A 17,923-nucleotide genomic window follows, 5' to 3' on the forward strand; every position below is an offset into this window, starting at 1 on the left:
AAAAATGAAAAGTTTTATATATTAGAAATGAAGAAAGAAAAAGTAGCTACCATATTGTTAACATATCAACTGCTTCAAATTCAGAAAGTATTTAATTTTTGTGTACAACTGGACTTCCACCCTTTCAAAGAGTCTGGAAGGGTTCTGCGATTTTTTCACAAGAACACAAAAAACAAATACAAGGAAATTTACAAATGAGTACCTGGATACCTAATTGTACAAACAAGGGTTAAAAAACAAGTTGACTTGACAAAATGGAACACAGTATCATTCACAAGACAAGCTTGTGAATACATTCCATCAACGTTCAACTTTCAATTATCTCTTAGAAATCTATCGTAACAAATTCTCGCTCGATAAGCAATTTCCTAAATAACAATCTATTTAAAAAGATTAATATTCTATTATCGAGAAAAAAGTAACCTTATGTTTCTTCCCAGGAAAAGGAATACCCGAGGCTCCTTTGAAAATCCTCAGGAAATAGATTCGTATTGTGCTCAAACGATCGCTTGATCTTCGAGCATTGGTGGTAGAATAAGAGTCGCGTTATTCGTTTCGCGAGGAAGCGAAAGAAAAGGTCAAAGACCACGATCATATCTATCAATCGGTATTGCGGGACGAACCTCAATGTTGGAAAAGCACAAGTTCATGCGGCCACTATTATTTATCGCATACACAGTGTGTCCTAGACTCGGTTCTTCCACGAACGTTCCAGAAGATCGAGCACGCATTGTTACGTTATATTTTTGTCGGCGATCGCATTTCGCTCGTACATTGTAGTCTATCGTAGCGTACAGTGATTTGCACTTACTGATTAATAAATCAATGCTCTGGTACTGTACTTACCATTACAGAACCATCCATTTTTCGGGATTTTTTCGGGGGTCGGAGTGGGTTGCAGTAGACCGTATACGTAATTGGATGGATTTTGTTAGCGAGTTGGTCATTTTGTCTTTAGTATGTAGAACGCATGAATAAGTACAGACAAGAGCTGCTGAGGGTATGAACCATAATGATAAGCATAAAAGGTAAAGTCCAGTCAGAATGTTGTTACTATATGCAAACTGGAGCTATTAAGTTAATAAAAGATGATGGTATCATGATATTTTGATATCAGATTTGGGAAACCGGAAATTAGATTTAGGAAATTGAAAATTAGATTTTGGAATAAGATAGTGACTTTTATGACAGTAACTATAAGCTGAGATGAATACACATTAAAACATTACAAGTGGTTTATTAAATAGATTTTTTTAAAATAGTAAGTTTTCTTGACAACAAACTTATTCGTAGTTTTTTATGGCATATTTCAGCGTCCTGTATATGTAGAAATATACAGGTTCTATTTAAAAATCATTATAAAGAAATTCATTTATTCTATTCAAAGGATATATTACAATTAATTTTACAGCCTTTAGTGAAGTAATTTTTAATGTAATGAGGTAATAAAGTAATTTTTTTGTCAAATATAGAGGTACCTTCAACTGACAAGTTAACTCATTTTCAGACAAAAAGGCTACATTGAACTAGTTAGTCCATTCTGTTCCATAGGCTATTCATTTCCACATAAATGCATCATCATATACATTTTCAAATATAATACACACGGCCATAATCATTTTTGGAGGAGCTGTATCGGTGGTAATTATAGAATTAATCTGATACATCCTAAGAATCTTGAACAGAATTCGAATGAGAGTGACGACACAAGAATAAAAGGTATCGATAGAACAGGCATTTGACAGGATTTAGATAGCATCTTAACAGCAGCGGTTTACAACCTTTATCATCTGTTGAGTCTAACCTACTGGTTGGCACTGGGAATCGCTAGTCACTGTCAGCATCGACAAAATATATCGGGAAGAATTGTGGGAAACGATGCCCTGTTTCAAATTTGATCGAATTGTTAGAAAAGTGAATAAATAATTTAAACACTGTTTCGAAGAGTTTATAAAAATAGTTTTAAGTATATCGAGTTTTTATCAAATAAATCCTTTTATAATACAAGCAATAGTTCTACATTAAATCGTAACTTTAATATAAAATACTTTTTCTGTATACAGGACAGAAACCTATATTTATTCTTCTTTAAAAGAAAGAATTAATAATTAGGAAATTTGCTACTTGTAAGTTACTTTAAAAATTGAAGATTAAAACTGAATATTCCTACAGTTCAGGAAATTAATTAAATTTGATGAAATCTGAATTTTAAAGTTTTAAAAGATAAATTACAAGACAGTATAAATCGCACTCACGAGTTGACTCTATCATTTAATATGTTTGCTATAAACTCCAAAGGTGGATTTATCATTACAAATTTTCAACTCAAACAGGCAACTCACGAATACACTGAAGTATTCCCAACATATTAATCTTGTGTATCACTAAATAAAGAAAAAAAAGACGCTAAGGTTACAAAAATAAAACGTGATGCTCAAACAGACTTCACATTATGTAGCACTTGAAGGTTGCCCAGACAGTTCAATGAATTCTTAACCAATTACGAGGCTCACAAAGCATTTACATCAATTTTTGTTTACATAAATTAGCTACTAATTAAAGATCTTGCTTTTAAATTCTGCCACTTTTGAAAAAGTTACAAATATATTAAAAGCAATGCATTAAACCAGCGAGCAATGCATAAAACTCACCTCCAACAACAGGTAACTAATATTTCAAAAATGTCATATATTAAATATCATATAAACTATAAGACTCCAACCTACTGTTCCAGACTTAAGTATCATTAAAAATCAAGCAAAAATCCGCTAAAAAAAATAATTCCTGCACCTCAAAAACCCTTTTACATCACACATTAAACCATAATGAATCCACGAAGACAGCAAAGCTACCAATCCCAGGAACAATTTATCGTTTTCGTAAGGCGTCGGTACAGATTTTCGCAAGGGTAGATTAGCCGAAGGCCGATGGCTCTGGGCTATGCCCTAGTAGGATGCAACCCTGGGCTAAGCTCATACGCGGCAACGTCGGCCCGATCAAGACTCGGTATACGTTCCCCGCTCACAGTGGGGAGCCAGAGAATGGCATTATGGGTAGAGACCTTCCCTCCCTTCTCTCCAGACCTCCAGCGCGCATTGTCTGGCAGCCATATTGGAATAACAGCCAACCCCGTCGTGATTGGTCCGTTTTTTAACGGAGAACCCGTCGCCTGGCACAATACTTGTCCTGGCCGTGGTTAGGCAATGCCTTGCTATACGATAGACTATCAGTCGACTCCATGCTGTGCCTGCATCAAAATCATCTGGCAGTGCCGACTGTTATGATTCTCATCGAGGTCGGTCCGTATGACGCTGGGACCACGATGATCGTGCTACCATGAAAGAAAATCCGCCAGACCAGTCGTTTCTCTCGAGTTCCACTAGATTTACGTGATCCCCGCATGGTTGGTACGTGGATGACGATTCCAGGTCGCAGCGAGGAGCCGGAGATTCGATCGCGTGGACCCATTTCGTTCCGATCTGACTTTGATCTCGCGTTAATCCCTTTCTGTCGTTGTCGAAAAGCTACTGGACTGATCTGCTAATAGTATAGAGAAATGTTTTATAGTTACCGAGGATAGTGTAATCGAATGGGACGAGGTGCTCTTAGATTCCTTCCGTGCGATGGTGGAACTTTGATGCGCAAGATTCGTTCTGTCGTTATGTCTCGAGTGATGTGAACAGTGCACAGATTCAGAAGTAGTTCGACTGCTCGTTGTTATGGCGGTTCAGTGACTTTTATGTAAAACTGTGATGTACCGTGATCGTTGTTCGTTAGCTGCACTGTGGATTACCTGTGTTGCGGATTGCGGTTTTTAAGGTATGATAATGGACATGTTAATCTGTTTGTTAAAGGCACAGGTCAGGGCTTCTAAATTGTGTGAGGAGTGAAGATGTTTATGTAATGATGTAATGATTAGGGGGTACTGGATTGATGATGGTTGTTTGGCATCTTCTTGATGGTTCATTGCTGTATTCTGTAACGATTGAATGTTATTGGAGTGTTTTCTTGGTTTAGTTAATTTATACGGATTTTTAGGTTGTATTTGAGGCATACGTAGAATATTCTTAGAAGTCATTTGTCTATGTACATAGTTCTCCAGTAACTGTTCACTAGGGGCCATAGTGTACCGTTGCGACGGCCGTAGGTGCTCCAATTTAGGATTTTATGTAATACAGAGTAGGAAACTTCAGTACATTAAATTATAGTCAAATTTAAATTTCTTTGCATTTGTATACATATTTTACATAATTAATGGTGTTTTGCTGTTCTGTTTGCCTTGTAACTCAATTTAAAATGAATTGAAAATAGAAAGCCTATATTTTAACAGATACTTAAACTGAAAATAACTGAAACTGAAATTATTTTACTGAAAGTAAACAATTTCAAATGACAAATAAATTCTTCCTTTGTAAAATAAGTGATTGCAATTGTTAGCGCGAATATTAAATCATAGGCTCAGCATTGTAATATCTGCAAAATTTTTCTTAAAAATGATGAAGAATATTTTTTCATTGATTTACGGATACTAGTTACAAAAGTGACATCTGAAAAAATGCTTATAATACCCTTAAAATGTCGATATCAAATTACTGAACCATAAATTTCTTGTCTAACCTATAGTTTTGTAAACGCTTTATACAACGAGCAAACTACTATTGAATCTATTTTATAATTTCAGTATTTTAACATTTTATAAATATTTTAGTGTTAAAAATATCAAACATCGCCATATAAAAAACAGGCATAATGAATTTGGAAAATTTGTATGTACGTTTATAATTCATTTAATTTGTTGGATTTAACCATACAGACAGAAAAATATTCGCATAAGGATTTCATTAAAATTTAATTTAAAAATGAGTCTTCATAAAAAAATGATAAAGGCAGCAGTTAACTCTTCAAGTACAGACAAAAAATTAAATTTAATAATTCGATTTTCATAGATGGTACAGTTTCTATATCAGCGTGCAGTAATTGTAGTAATTGTAGTTACGCAAAAATTGTACCACCATATCTAAAAACAGTTAGAATTTGTATATAAACAAAAAGAAAGCATATAAAAATATAAATTAAAAGAATATCTTACAGTACTTGCATTACAGTTAGTTTAAACAAAATAGAAAGGCATACATTAAATACTTATTAAGAAACAAACTAATATTTCACGTCTACCTCGTTTACTTCAACATCTACTCCATACATATTTGCAACACAATTCAAGCCATAAACATAACACACTCTCATCAACCAATCCACCAATAACCAACATCCCACCACACAATAATCCCTAATAACATATCTCAAATTGAAAACTAAAGAAACAATCCCGATTAAATCCCAGAAGTACTTGTTCCCATTTACATATCAGGCATTGAATACAAACCTGGGCTACGCCACATTTTCCCAGAATTAAGTCAATAGCATTAATTTATTACAAAGAAACCCTATATATTAGATCACCTATTTCTTCCAGCAGTGAGGTTAGTCGGTTGTTGCTCTCAATGTATCATATAATCACTGTAACAACCTGTCGCCACTTGCACAAGACAAAACAGTCATCGTTAAAGGGGTAAAACTAGGCTCGATCAAGCGTCGGTGCATCGATCAACGACAACAAGCAATGACCGTACAAGAATTGCTGACCGTGGCTAGAATCGAGACCGTTTGCAGCCGCGCCAGGTGACGCAGGATGCACATACGTTTCGCGGGAGCGTCAGCCACGCGGGGAAATGAGACGTCAAACCACGTTAGAAGCGTGTCAGTATCGACAATTGGCGCCCTTCTGTCGAGGGCTGCAAATAAGATTTGTCCCGATATATATTTATCATCCTAGGGAAAGGACAATCGTGCTGGCGCATTTAAGGATCCTTTTGCCTCGTATGGGAGCATTCGTCCTAGTTGGGCGCTAGGATAGTGGATGGTGCTAGAGGCACGAACGGCTGGTGCCTTTTCGACGCGCTGGCCGATGGGCCAGTGGTCCAAAAATTCTGTCGAGTAACGCAGGAATTATTATCTAAGGATGGCGGAGGGGTGGAAGGGCTGGAAAGCTGGAAAGAAAAGAAAATGGTCGTTAGACGCGCGCGAAATGTGAGAAATGATCCGTCGACGTTCCCGTGGCCGTGAAAAAAGCCGACCGCGGGCTCAAAGAAGCCGTGGAATCGAAGAAGAAGGAGGGCCACGCCATTAGATGCACCGTGATCCAGCGAATTCCCTTGCGCCGGATTTTAAACCGGAAAGAGATTCATCCCCTGGAGACCGTCCCTTTTCGCTGTGCGTCTTGCAGAGATAGGTGCCTCCTGATTGCTGAGGAAAATTCTGGAGTATTGTTACGATTGCGTTTACAATTGCCATAGAGACGCATAGGTTTGTTAACTGAAGAAGAATTTTGTCAGATGCTTTGAAAGTAAAACCTGTGTTTTGTAAGGGATTCGGGGGTGTCAAGGCAAATAATGGTGTTATAAGACAGTGATTATTTCATACAGAGAAGTGTTTGGTTATAGGTACGAAAAACATAGTTCTTTCATACTTAATCTTAACACAGCTCATTCACGTTCCTTTTGGAGTAGAAGTAAAATGTCTTTAGAATTTGAAATAAATTTGTGAGTCATTGCATGTACCTGTAACTTCTTATTTAAATAGGTGCATACCTATTTCAATATTCTTTCATAGTTTTATCTGAGCAACCTAGATTGCGGTAAGGGACACATTATGTAGGACTCTTCAATATGTCACAGATATCTATAGGTATATTGTTTATCATGAATTTCTGTATTTCCATTCCTCTTTGACATCGCTATACTTTGTTTATTATCACGAAAGAAAATAATCTAGAATTTAGGAAGAATTTAAATAAATAGTAATAGGCAATACACTTACATTTTCCATAACAACTACATTATAAAGAAATTTACGATATTTCGAACGACACTTATCCTATTGAAGATTTATAGTTAAATTAAAATATCGAGTAGGGAAATTGAAATAATAACTTCTTTTATTTTCAGTCTTTTCATTTAATGAAAGTAATCACAGACTTGTATGTTCACAAACAGTATTCACATAAAAATTAATATTAAATAATAACATTATCTAATAAAGTTGGTCTTCTATGGGAACAAAAATTTCACACTTCCTGAGATTCACAATTTCGTATGTATCAACCCAATACATTTCGCTTTAAAATTAGTAAGATAATAATAATAGAATGTCCAATTCCTGCGAAATTAATTACATTATTTCTACTTCACTGTACAACTCATTCAGCTTACGTTTCTCATTACATACTTTATGAATAACACTTCCTACTTATTGTTAGTTCCCACTCGTAATCCGTCTCATTTCCCATAATTATCATCTAGAACATGGGAAGTATGCAACTTTTTGTAGATCTGACATCAGCAGCAGAGACATCGCAAAGAATCGGAATACAAAATATTAATATGTATTCAATATCAGCACTAGAACTCAAGCTTACAAATGAACAGCTCATTTACCAAATTAGCTAACTCCATAAAAAACAGTATTTATATTTATTTAAAATATGGAAAGTTAATCCTCAATCAAGTGTTTTGTCATTAAAATTTTAAAAACTTCACAAAATAGCGTCAATTACTTTGGCTTATGAATGACTCAAATAAGATACCTATCTACTTAAAAATCTAAAAATTATAATAGTTTGAGATAGAAGTACTTATACTCACTTTCACAAGGGACTTTCCCAGCAGGGGCAAGGTGGTAAGGTAATAAAGGCCTCCATTTAAGTATTAAGATGTAAAAACCAACACGTACTCAAGAGTACCTGGTCTCAAGATATTTCTTGCGCTCTGAGTTTCCAAAAAGCGTCGCCACGGTCTGCGCAAGGTAGTCCCTCGACTTCCCAAATTATAGGCGGCCATTATCGTGCGGACGGGCCTGCATTTGGGCCAGACAATGGCCGCCACCGCTAGTTAATGTAATAGCCATCCCAAAGGTGCGATCTTCCTTCTCAAGGCACCGCACTCACGACCAGCAGAGGAACCAAAAGCCTCTTCTTCTTTTGTGGAGCCGTCTGTCGCTCGGTTCGGCCAGCCTGTCCGCGTTCGGCCAGCCTCCGAGGAATTATTATTTTATGAGATTGTTATCTCTAATAACACCGTCCCGCAAGGGGAGAAAAAAAAGGAAACGATGATTTTGTATGTCAAAATTTCTGTGCTCGTCTTCGGTTATTTTTCCCATTCGTGACTCGAAACGAGGCTAATTAGGGGAAATATGTCATTGTTGCTGGCTCTTCTCTGACAAACATTTGATTTTGTTTACTGTGTTGTTGTATGTGGAGTTCTCGAGTTGGTAGAAAGTCTGAGGATCTGTGAATTTTATTTTGTTTTTCTTGAAAGAGTAATAAGAGTAATAATTTAGAGATACGTGAATTTTTATCTTTGACTACTGTGAGATTTAAGGATTTAAATCTGTAAGAGTATGGTAACAGTTTATGGGTGAATGAACTGTTAATAGCTTATCTTGTAATAATGTGTCATACTTTGGAATTGTGATGCAAATATTGGTACAGGTGTCGTCAAACTGTTAAATTTAATGCATGAAAATTCTCTTTTAAGAAATTCTGTTTAATATTGTTAACTTAGTAGTGAGCCAATGTTTGCATCTTTTGCAGTCATGATATTCAAAAGACAATAAAGTGAAATAAAAATCACACTGTGAGAGTAAAGTATGCTGAATAAAAAAAATAGTATAAAGTTCACGAAATTGAAATTCCAATTTGATTAGTAAAAGTGAAAACTAATTGTCATGAGTTCACAAGTTAACTTTAATATAAATACAGGAAATAGACTATCTGGAGGAATTAATTACATTATGACATATGTATTTACAAGCTAGAATGCATTACGATGTATGAATTAATTTGCATATTCATTTAAGTATTTCATCAATATTCTTAATCTTTAGATTTCAACCATTTTAATTCCGATTAATGAGATTACGCAAAAATGTTTAATTTACGACATTTCGAATTAACAATGTAAAATACTTGCGCTAGGATTATTTCCATGATTTTAATACTTGTTTAAAACTACATAATTCTCTCCTATGAAGATTTGAAATGTATGGAGAATTGGTTGCTGTTGACATAAAATAGCCCTTGTAAAAGGAATTTGAGTAAAAGTTCACTTGAATAATCGCCTTCTCTCAAATGTGTTAACTTTTCTTTTTATTGTAAGACTAGGTTACGAAGAGGTGCATAAACTTTATCCAAGTTATTTGTATAACAAATGGAGGCATTTTCTATATTAATAATGAAGGACAAGCAAATACCATGTTCTCAACTTGAGAAAATAGATGATACAACTTATCGTTAGGAACATAATTTTCCCTCTATCCTTAAAACCTTTTAGTTTAGGCCATGGACTTATGAGGAACTGTTCAATTAAATTATACTTCTATATTTTCCCACAAAATTTTTCAAATAATTCAATATAGTTGATCAAATATCAATCAAATTCTCTTTAATAGAAGAAAATATACCTAATTGAAATCAACAATTTTAAAAATCATCATGAATGTTTTATCAAGCTAATACTAATAGTGACTCTAAAAAATTTGACACCCTGATATACTCAGCGATTCTAACATATATCCATTCATCACATTTAGAATTCTCTTGCTTTAATTAACTACTCCTATCACTAATTTCTTTCTCCCCTTTTTTAATTATAACTTACGAAAAGAGATCAAATACGATATACGGAACCTTCTTTCCTTTCACAATCATCAAAGTAATCAGAATCACAGTATATAGGATGCTCAAGCTGAAGCAGACCACCTAAATATCTCCTGTATTTTTAATAACACAGAAATTTAAAAAACCAAGCAAAATGACAAAATTCCACAAAAAATTGTTCTTTCAAAATATTTCTCTTTCGAAATCATTCAAAGTATGTCACGGACAATTTTCGCGTCATCAAAAACAAAGGAGATACGTAGGCTGCCTGCTTCAGCTTAGACACCCTGTACCTATACCCGTTATAAGCTCTCATTCGATACAAGAAACAAGCTCATAGAATACAAAAACGACTCTTTTGAGATCGACGATAGGTGATAATTGATTTTTGTCTTACTAATAAATACACAAGTAGCAAAAATGAATATAATTCCAAAAAACTAATCTATAATTTATGACACAAAGTACTATACTTGCAATTTTTTTCCAAATCTGTATTCTATGTGATTACGTCTAGGGTAAGGGTACTGATTACTGTGTCTCCTCTTTTATTTCCACGTATAACAACTTACAGCAATTTTAAACTCGATTTTATTAAAAATCCAAATATTTTCAGCTTAATAGAAAAAATGAGCGTAAAAATAAGGAAGTGGGGCGAGAGCACAGTAACTGGTACTCTTACTCTACGTCCATGCACCATGTAACAGCGAGTTCTGCGACGGCGAGGCGAACGAACGATCGCACTGGCAGCCTGGCAATGCCAGATCCTGTTCGGAGCGTGCGTAGGGGATGAAGTAGGGTAGAAACGGAGACGCGCGATTGGCCGTGGGGCGGGTACAGTCGGGGGTTGTTCAGGCCAGCAGGTGGATCTTCAACAACACCCCTTTGTCCCTCAATTAGTTACGTTTCTTCCTTTCCTGTCCCTCCTCCCGAAATTTTACCTGTCCGTCGGCGCAGTCAGTTCTCAAGTGCTGTTACCCCGCGACACGGACGGTTTTAGTTGAGTCACAGTGAATCCGGTTTAGTCGAATCATCCTCCGATGATTTTTATTCTTAATTTCCTAACGTGCGCTTGGGACACGTAGCGGGCGTAATGTATAATAGACTCTTGTTTGGAATCTCGCCGTTTCTGGCATTTCTGAACCTTCGTTTCGTGATACGTGAACATGTGTGACAGTGGTGTTAGATCGAGGATGAGCGTTCAGGATACTGTGGACGACTGAGTTCGTGGCGACGTTCAGTGGAAGTTTTTGGGTGACAGTTTGCTAGGAACTGTGCTTGTCGTTTGAATAGCAATGTACTTGGAAAGTTGAGTTATATGTGATTCAGTGTCTCTCTTGAATTCTGTGGAGAACCATGTAGCGAAAATTGTAGGAAATAACGCAGCTTTTGTTGGAGGACTACAGTGACATTTAATGGAAAAAGTAATGCGATCTTTTGATTTTTTTACAATTATAACGTGAATTTATTTCAAGGACGAATACTATAAGGTGTTTTTTGGATACTAAATGTACAATACTATAATATGGTCAGTGAAAATTGTGATATTGTTAATATTTTATCTTCTAATTGAAAAGGCCAGACAAAAGGGAACCTACCAATATTAAAGATAGTCAGTCATAAATATTATTGTCGTTACTTTGCCCCAAAAACGAAATTATTTGTAGATGTATGCCTCGCGAAACGAAGCATTCTTTCAATTCTACAAAAAATTCGATAGTTTGCTGTCTTATCAAAAACAAGTAGAACTAAAAAAAATTACGTGATTTCGTGATTTGTAACGAGACTGTGAAACTTTCAGAGGAGCGAAGAAGAAGTTAGAATTCATTTAGTAAAGTGTTTCTTAATGTTCGAAGTATTTTATTACATAATTAAGCGAGGAAGTGGTTCAAAATTAATAACAATCTATGACATGATAATACTCGTCAATTTGTACTGCGGAACCTGCAAAACGTAATAGCCGACGGTGGAAGAATGCGACGTATTCTGCACCATACAATTCTACAAATAGTTATTCAAATGGTTTTAAATGATCCCCCAGAAGTGTACTCGCTCACGCGAACCTGTTTACGCTTAGTTATGTTTCATCAACTAATAATTTGATCGCATGCAGTCTTTCTGTGAATCATACTTTGGAATAGTCGCCATTCGAGAACAAATTGGAATAGGAGTGTCGATATGTTTCTACTTTTGACGTGAAGTGTATTAATCATGAGATATCTGAGATATTTGGTTAGTGTTGAGATAAATAATTGTTAAAGTGGAAAAATATTGGGATTAGTACTAGTAAGACAGTTGAAATGGTTATTTGAAGTAACTGAAAACTTTTGTAAAAGTTACTCCATTTTAGGAATTCGTGTTTGATAAAACTTTTCGTGGTTTTTATTGCGATACAATTATTTTAGTTATTAATTCATGCTATGGAAAGATAGGAATTTGGTGTATGTTAATTATTAGTAGTTCTGCTGTTAATAGATGTAATGAAACTGCATCCATGTATAGAAAATATAGTACAAGAAGAAGTATAAAATAAGTCAAAGCATTATGTATGAAAAACTTATTTACCAAGTGGTATCTATAAATTCAGAATTTTTACAGATGAGTTTAGTGTGAAAATGTGTGAAAATACTCAATTATCCTTCTTTTCAGTTTTACTATTCAAAGTAAAATAAAAAAGAGGTTGAAGCATTCTGAATAAAAATTGTAACTCTTAAAATTGCAGGGATAAATCAAATTCTCCTACAAATTATAAAAGTTTTACTATTCGAAGTAAAATAAAAAAGAGGTTGAAGCATTCTGAACAAAAATTGTAACTCTTAAAATTTCAGGAATAAGTCAAATTCTTCTAAAAATTATAACGTAAAATTGTAACGTAAATGCTTAACAATCAACTTTAAAGATTCATTAGTTTAATTATTATTTATTTGGCTATTACAAGATTATATATTAGAATGTATTTTTAACTTGAATTGAAAGTAAACGAATATTAGTTTTATTCTTGAAATTCTGAATTCTAAATTAAGAATTAAAATCCGTCAAAATGGTTTTGGAAGTATGTTAAACATTATTTACCAATCACACATAATTTTATTATTTTACGACAATACATATAGTTATACAGGTGTTTCAACGATAAAATCGAAATTTTCACAAAAAGTAGGCTTAATTATATGGTATACAGAAACTTGCTAGAGTCATTACACACAATACTATACTAATACTTCAGAATACTTAAAAATATTGAATAAAATTACATTCTCACATACCAAACTATGTCTCATTTAGCTCTCTGAATAATATATAGATCCTGAGTACAAATAATTACATAAACAGACATGATACATTAACACTAGAAAATATTCGAACTTTCTCAGGCTTAAACACATGAATTTCATTAATATTCCTATCCATGTATATTACAGGTGAATACATTCTCAGTTCTGGCAAGCAAGGAGGAAGCGGAAACGACGCAGTCGAGGAGGACGATCAGCTTCTTAGAGACGCGTCTCTGGATTTAGATAATCATCCGTTGGCTGGATTAACCGATGATTCTTTAGGATTAACCGACACCTTAGAGCTCGAGCATGATTTTCCTTCGGACTTGCTCGGTGGTAGCCTTTTAGGAAGCGCTACCGTCGAAGGTCTCCTCAGCAACGATACTCTTGGTCTTCCCGACGGATTCAATCTTGAAGAGGCGCTACAACTTGTTGGCCTCGATGAGGCTCAACCACAGGTTCGTAACGACTTTGTGTACTTACGTCTATATATTGCAGATGTCTCGAGCCTTGGAGGCCTAAATTCTTGCTCAGCTGACATTTTAACTTATTCTTATGTCTAATTACTGTTACTGTCATTTGTGGATGGAGGAGAGGTATTTGGAATGCAGTGAGTTGCAGGAGTCATTGATATTGAGTAGGTATTTATTGACTGAAAAAAGAAGGCATAGCATACTTATTTATAGGACTAATATTTGAGTTGTCATCTTTTTGCATGAAATTTTCTTCACGTGGGAAATTAACAGTTTTGTTGTTAAATTCTATTATAACTCCTACAGTTAATCTAGAATGTGTAAGCATTTTTTATTTTAGTATATATACGTCTAAAATAATATAAAAACTTCTATAACAGAAAGAAATTTCAAATGAGTCTTTTAAGAAAGTGGTCACAGTCAATGTAATTTCTGTAACTATGTATTATACGGAGCTGGTAAGATTGCACCTGGGACATATTTTGACATAGTAGTAATTTTCAGTTAGTAGTTATGATTAGCTTGGCCAATAATATGCTACATCTGAAAATGCATGTGAAATCAGGCAATTCTATTTACTGTTACCATATGGATCCACATGTTTTCCAGATGCAACCTTACCAGCTCTGTACAGTGTAAACTATACCTACATATTCTTTCACAATAGTTTACTTTCGACGATAAAAATTTACTGTGATATCAACATATTCTCACTGTTAATAAAAAATGCAACCAGCGTGACCAAAACTAATTCTAGAGTGCAGATAATGTGTAGAAAATCAATAAAATTCATGTAATATATAATAAATCCGGGACAGCATTTAAGCGTAGCAGAACTATAATAGTCTCTCTAAATTTCATTATTAATCAGGCTCATTGTCCGACGAACATTTCGTCCACTTTAAAATTCAGTATTCGCGGGGAGAAGTTAATTAAATCGAGATAGACATTGCATAATGTATCGCCAGTCGAGCGTAATAAATTATAAATCTTCTTCCTGAGCGGCGAAAATGTGACGTTGGCATTATAATACCAAGGATACTTACATAGGAAACGAAGTCGGAAGTGAAGAAGAAGGAAGAGGATACTGTCGAAGAGTCCACGAGTGCAAAGGGCGAAACGGCCATTACCACCTCGGCCAGTGTCGAGGTCGCGAAGTCATCCAGGTGCGAGGATCCTGAAACCGGCGACATGATTCACACACCGCAGTTTCATCATCCTCATCATCCTCACCATCGTTCCTTCCAGGTATGTACGACCTTGATTGTCTTTAGATTATCGGGGTCACCAGTGGCTCAGCTTATAGTAACACAGTAGGACCTCCATTATCCGAACGCTTTATCAGTTGAACGTTACGGTGAGTGGACGTTCTGTTATCCAAATCATGCACATGTTCTGGAGACGTTCCATCTTGTGAGAAAATTTTTTAAAGGAATCAGAGTTTAATTAGAATACCAGCTAAATTATTATCTATGATAAATAAGTTTTATTATTCCTCTTGTGCTTTCCTTTTTATGATCGTGGCTTCAGAAATATAGCTTCCTTAATCAATGTTTGAACATTCCTCTCGGTTTGATATTTATAATATATTTAAAAGACAATTTTTATGTAATAATGTTTTGTTTATGTTTAAATAGAAAACTAGGCTAGCGCACTTGTCGTTTACTGATAAACAGTTGGAAGACTGAAAATATTATAAGGAATACAGTAGAAGTACAGTTATTAGTGTTAGAAATATACTTGAGACTTCTTACAAAGATTTTGTTACTACAATAATTTAAAATTCGCAGTTTATGATAGATGCAAGTAGTATCATAAATGATACTACAAGTTATAGAAAGAGGTGAAACTGTACACATTTTTAAAAAAATTAAATTTTTCTCTCTACTTCAACGTGTGCAAAATGTGGAAGCCGTTAATTGAATAAAAATTTGCCTTTGACATTCTAATTTATGTACTATTGACTAAGACGCAGAATAATAGGGAAATGTGAACATTTTACTGACAAAAGAATTTTCTTATCTAGACTGACGTGTCCCTCACTATTTTAGATAATGGAGATTTTACATTATAATTTATGAATTAATTAAGTACTCCGTGTAAATCTTTTTCTACAAGTGAACTTTAAAACCTTCTCTTAGTAAATTAAAATAATCAAATTTAAAGAATTATCAGTTCAATTGTACTTTGTTCAATAATTCTACGAACGAAGTGATTTTTATGATATTTATTAGTGAATATGTTATTAAATAAATTGTCTTAAGTGAAAACATAAAAGTACATAATTAGTTAATTCATAAGTGTAATTGCAAAATATTAGAATTGCTAAATAAGTGAAGTGAATTATCAGTAACTACTGTGTCAAATTTACAAATTCAATGTTCTTCTAAATTAAACTTGTATGTCTTGACTTTACTTTTCGGTTAAGAATAATTACTCTCTGCTTGAATTCATTACTCACTACACTTTATAGAGTGCAAAAGATTAAAAAAGCCATAAGAGAAAGGAACTGTTTCATGAAATTTAAAAAATGAGATTCAAAATTGAAATTTAACTTGTTCATCATATGGTATCAATATTGATTATTTTTCGTAAAAATCTACGTGGATGAAGTTATAAAAAACTGTCGTGCATAACCCCACATAATTTCAATCCTACGAAACTAATTTATAAAGCATCGATAACAAAAATAAATTTTTCACTTTCAATTAGAACCAACATGCTTCGAGTAAAAATTGGTTGGATATTATGCAAATGTCGATACTACTTTGACGTGAAATTATCACACATCGCGTACGTACATATTATACAGTATGGAATTCATTTTTAAAACACGGCAGTTCAGTTACAACAGATTTGCGATAACGAGCCAGGTTTATGATACGGCGATATCACTGAAGTAACTTAAATGTCCTCTGCATAGATAGATAATATAGAGCTGTCTAATGACGAGGAACCGATTGACTTGTTGGTACCGTACAATTTCTATAGATCTCGCTATAATGCATTTTTGATCAGTGTAAACGACCATCTATGTAAATCCACATAAAACAGTGGCGTTAATATTCACCAAGAAAGCTTGGTATTTACCTGATGACACCATTTCGCGAGTTTCCATACGGATGTGTAGCTATCTACTTGTGACTCGACGACTTTATGTTTAAGTAGCTTGTTTCTGACTGAAATTCGAAGTTACTTATAGTAACTTGAACAGAAGATATGTAGTTATTTATTGATTCGAGTTTTATGTTTTTCTTAGTGTGTTCTTTATAGTCATACAGAAATGAAATGAGGTTTATTTGTAGCTAGCTAAATCAAAAGAAACGAACAAGTAGTTATTAAATTTTGCAAAATCGTGAAATTTATAATGTGTAGTATCTTTATTAAGATAATTTTTCAAAACGTAGATTTTAATTACATTACTGAGCAATAATAATTATTACAACTTCTTTAACAGTTTATTTTATTTTGTTTGGTTAATTACAAATAAACATACTATTCTGATTCGTTATTTCTATGGATTGTAAAACACAGGACAAAAGAAAGAAAAATCCAGAAAACTCAAATGAAATTATGCAAGAACCAAAGAGTCAATAAAATCACGATAAAACCGTTTAACGATCCGAATAGTTCAAATTCCCAGACGGTACAAAAGTCAGATATTCACACCGCCCAAAAATATCTTTACAGGACAATTATGAATCCCAACCATTAATTAACCATCAAATGTCTTCCGCTCAATTAATCCAGCAGTTTAAAAAATCTATTCTCCCAATACATACCAAAAACGTATTCTCAAAATAAAAAAATCCACGATATATCACATACCCGCAGGGAAACACGTTTTCCAATTTCAATATCATATTCATAATTTCTGGCGAGACCATGAACTAAAACAACTCGCATTCTAAATATCGCAGAACAGTGAAAACAGATATCTCTGAAAGAGAAACAGCCATTTCGGTAATCGAGGCTGCACCATATTTCAAACTCTTCTGCCACATTTCTTCGAACCTACTGACACACATAATACTCGTGCAACGTCCACGATAGCATCTTAATGCCATCAACGTCTGTCGGTCGCATCGAAATCCGCAAGATACCCCAAAGAAGCCAGCTCCGTCTTCCCGCGTGCTTCCTCGCGCTTCTCGGTAAAATAAACATTTCGCGAGCATTTTTGCGTGCAGGGGCCCCTCGAGATCACAAGAGGGGCCAGGAGAGGAGAATCATCGCGCGATAGTCGGCGGCAAGGATTCACGTCGTTAGACGAGAGAGGATGATCGTGACAATGACCTACCGACGAGATAGTCCTCGACGGCCGCTGAGACGAGACGTGACGTAACGCGTACGTGCAGAGGGCTCGCATGCACGTGGAGAAATACAGCTGAAAAGTCCCGCCAATGAGAGAACTCGCGGACCCCTACCCGTGATCCTTGTCCAGCGCGATCGCGATCGCGTTG

At 34.8% G+C, this 17,923-nt stretch overlaps 1 protein-coding gene across 3 annotated transcripts in view; it reads left to right on the plus strand.

Moving 5' to 3' along the window:
* The window catches only part of Cnc (NFE2 like bZIP transcription factor cap-n-collar), a 139,143-nt gene that overhangs the window by 68,823 nt on the left and 52,397 nt on the right, over window positions 1-17,923 (plus strand). For all 3 annotated transcript variants that reach the window (XM_076389779.1, XM_076389780.1, XM_076389781.1), the window contains exons 4-5: window positions 13,138-13,448; window positions 14,514-14,711. In XM_076389779.1, the coding sequence (XP_076245894.1) occupies window positions 13,138-13,448; window positions 14,514-14,711 (509 nt within the window). The remainder of the gene's footprint in view (window positions 1-13,137; window positions 13,449-14,513; window positions 14,712-17,923) is intronic.

The sequence above is a fragment of the Calliopsis andreniformis genome, chromosome 12 (genome assembly GCF_051401765.1).
Source record: "Calliopsis andreniformis isolate RMS-2024a chromosome 12, iyCalAndr_principal, whole genome shotgun sequence".
NCBI lineage: Eukaryota > Metazoa > Arthropoda > Insecta > Hymenoptera > Andrenidae > Calliopsis > Calliopsis andreniformis.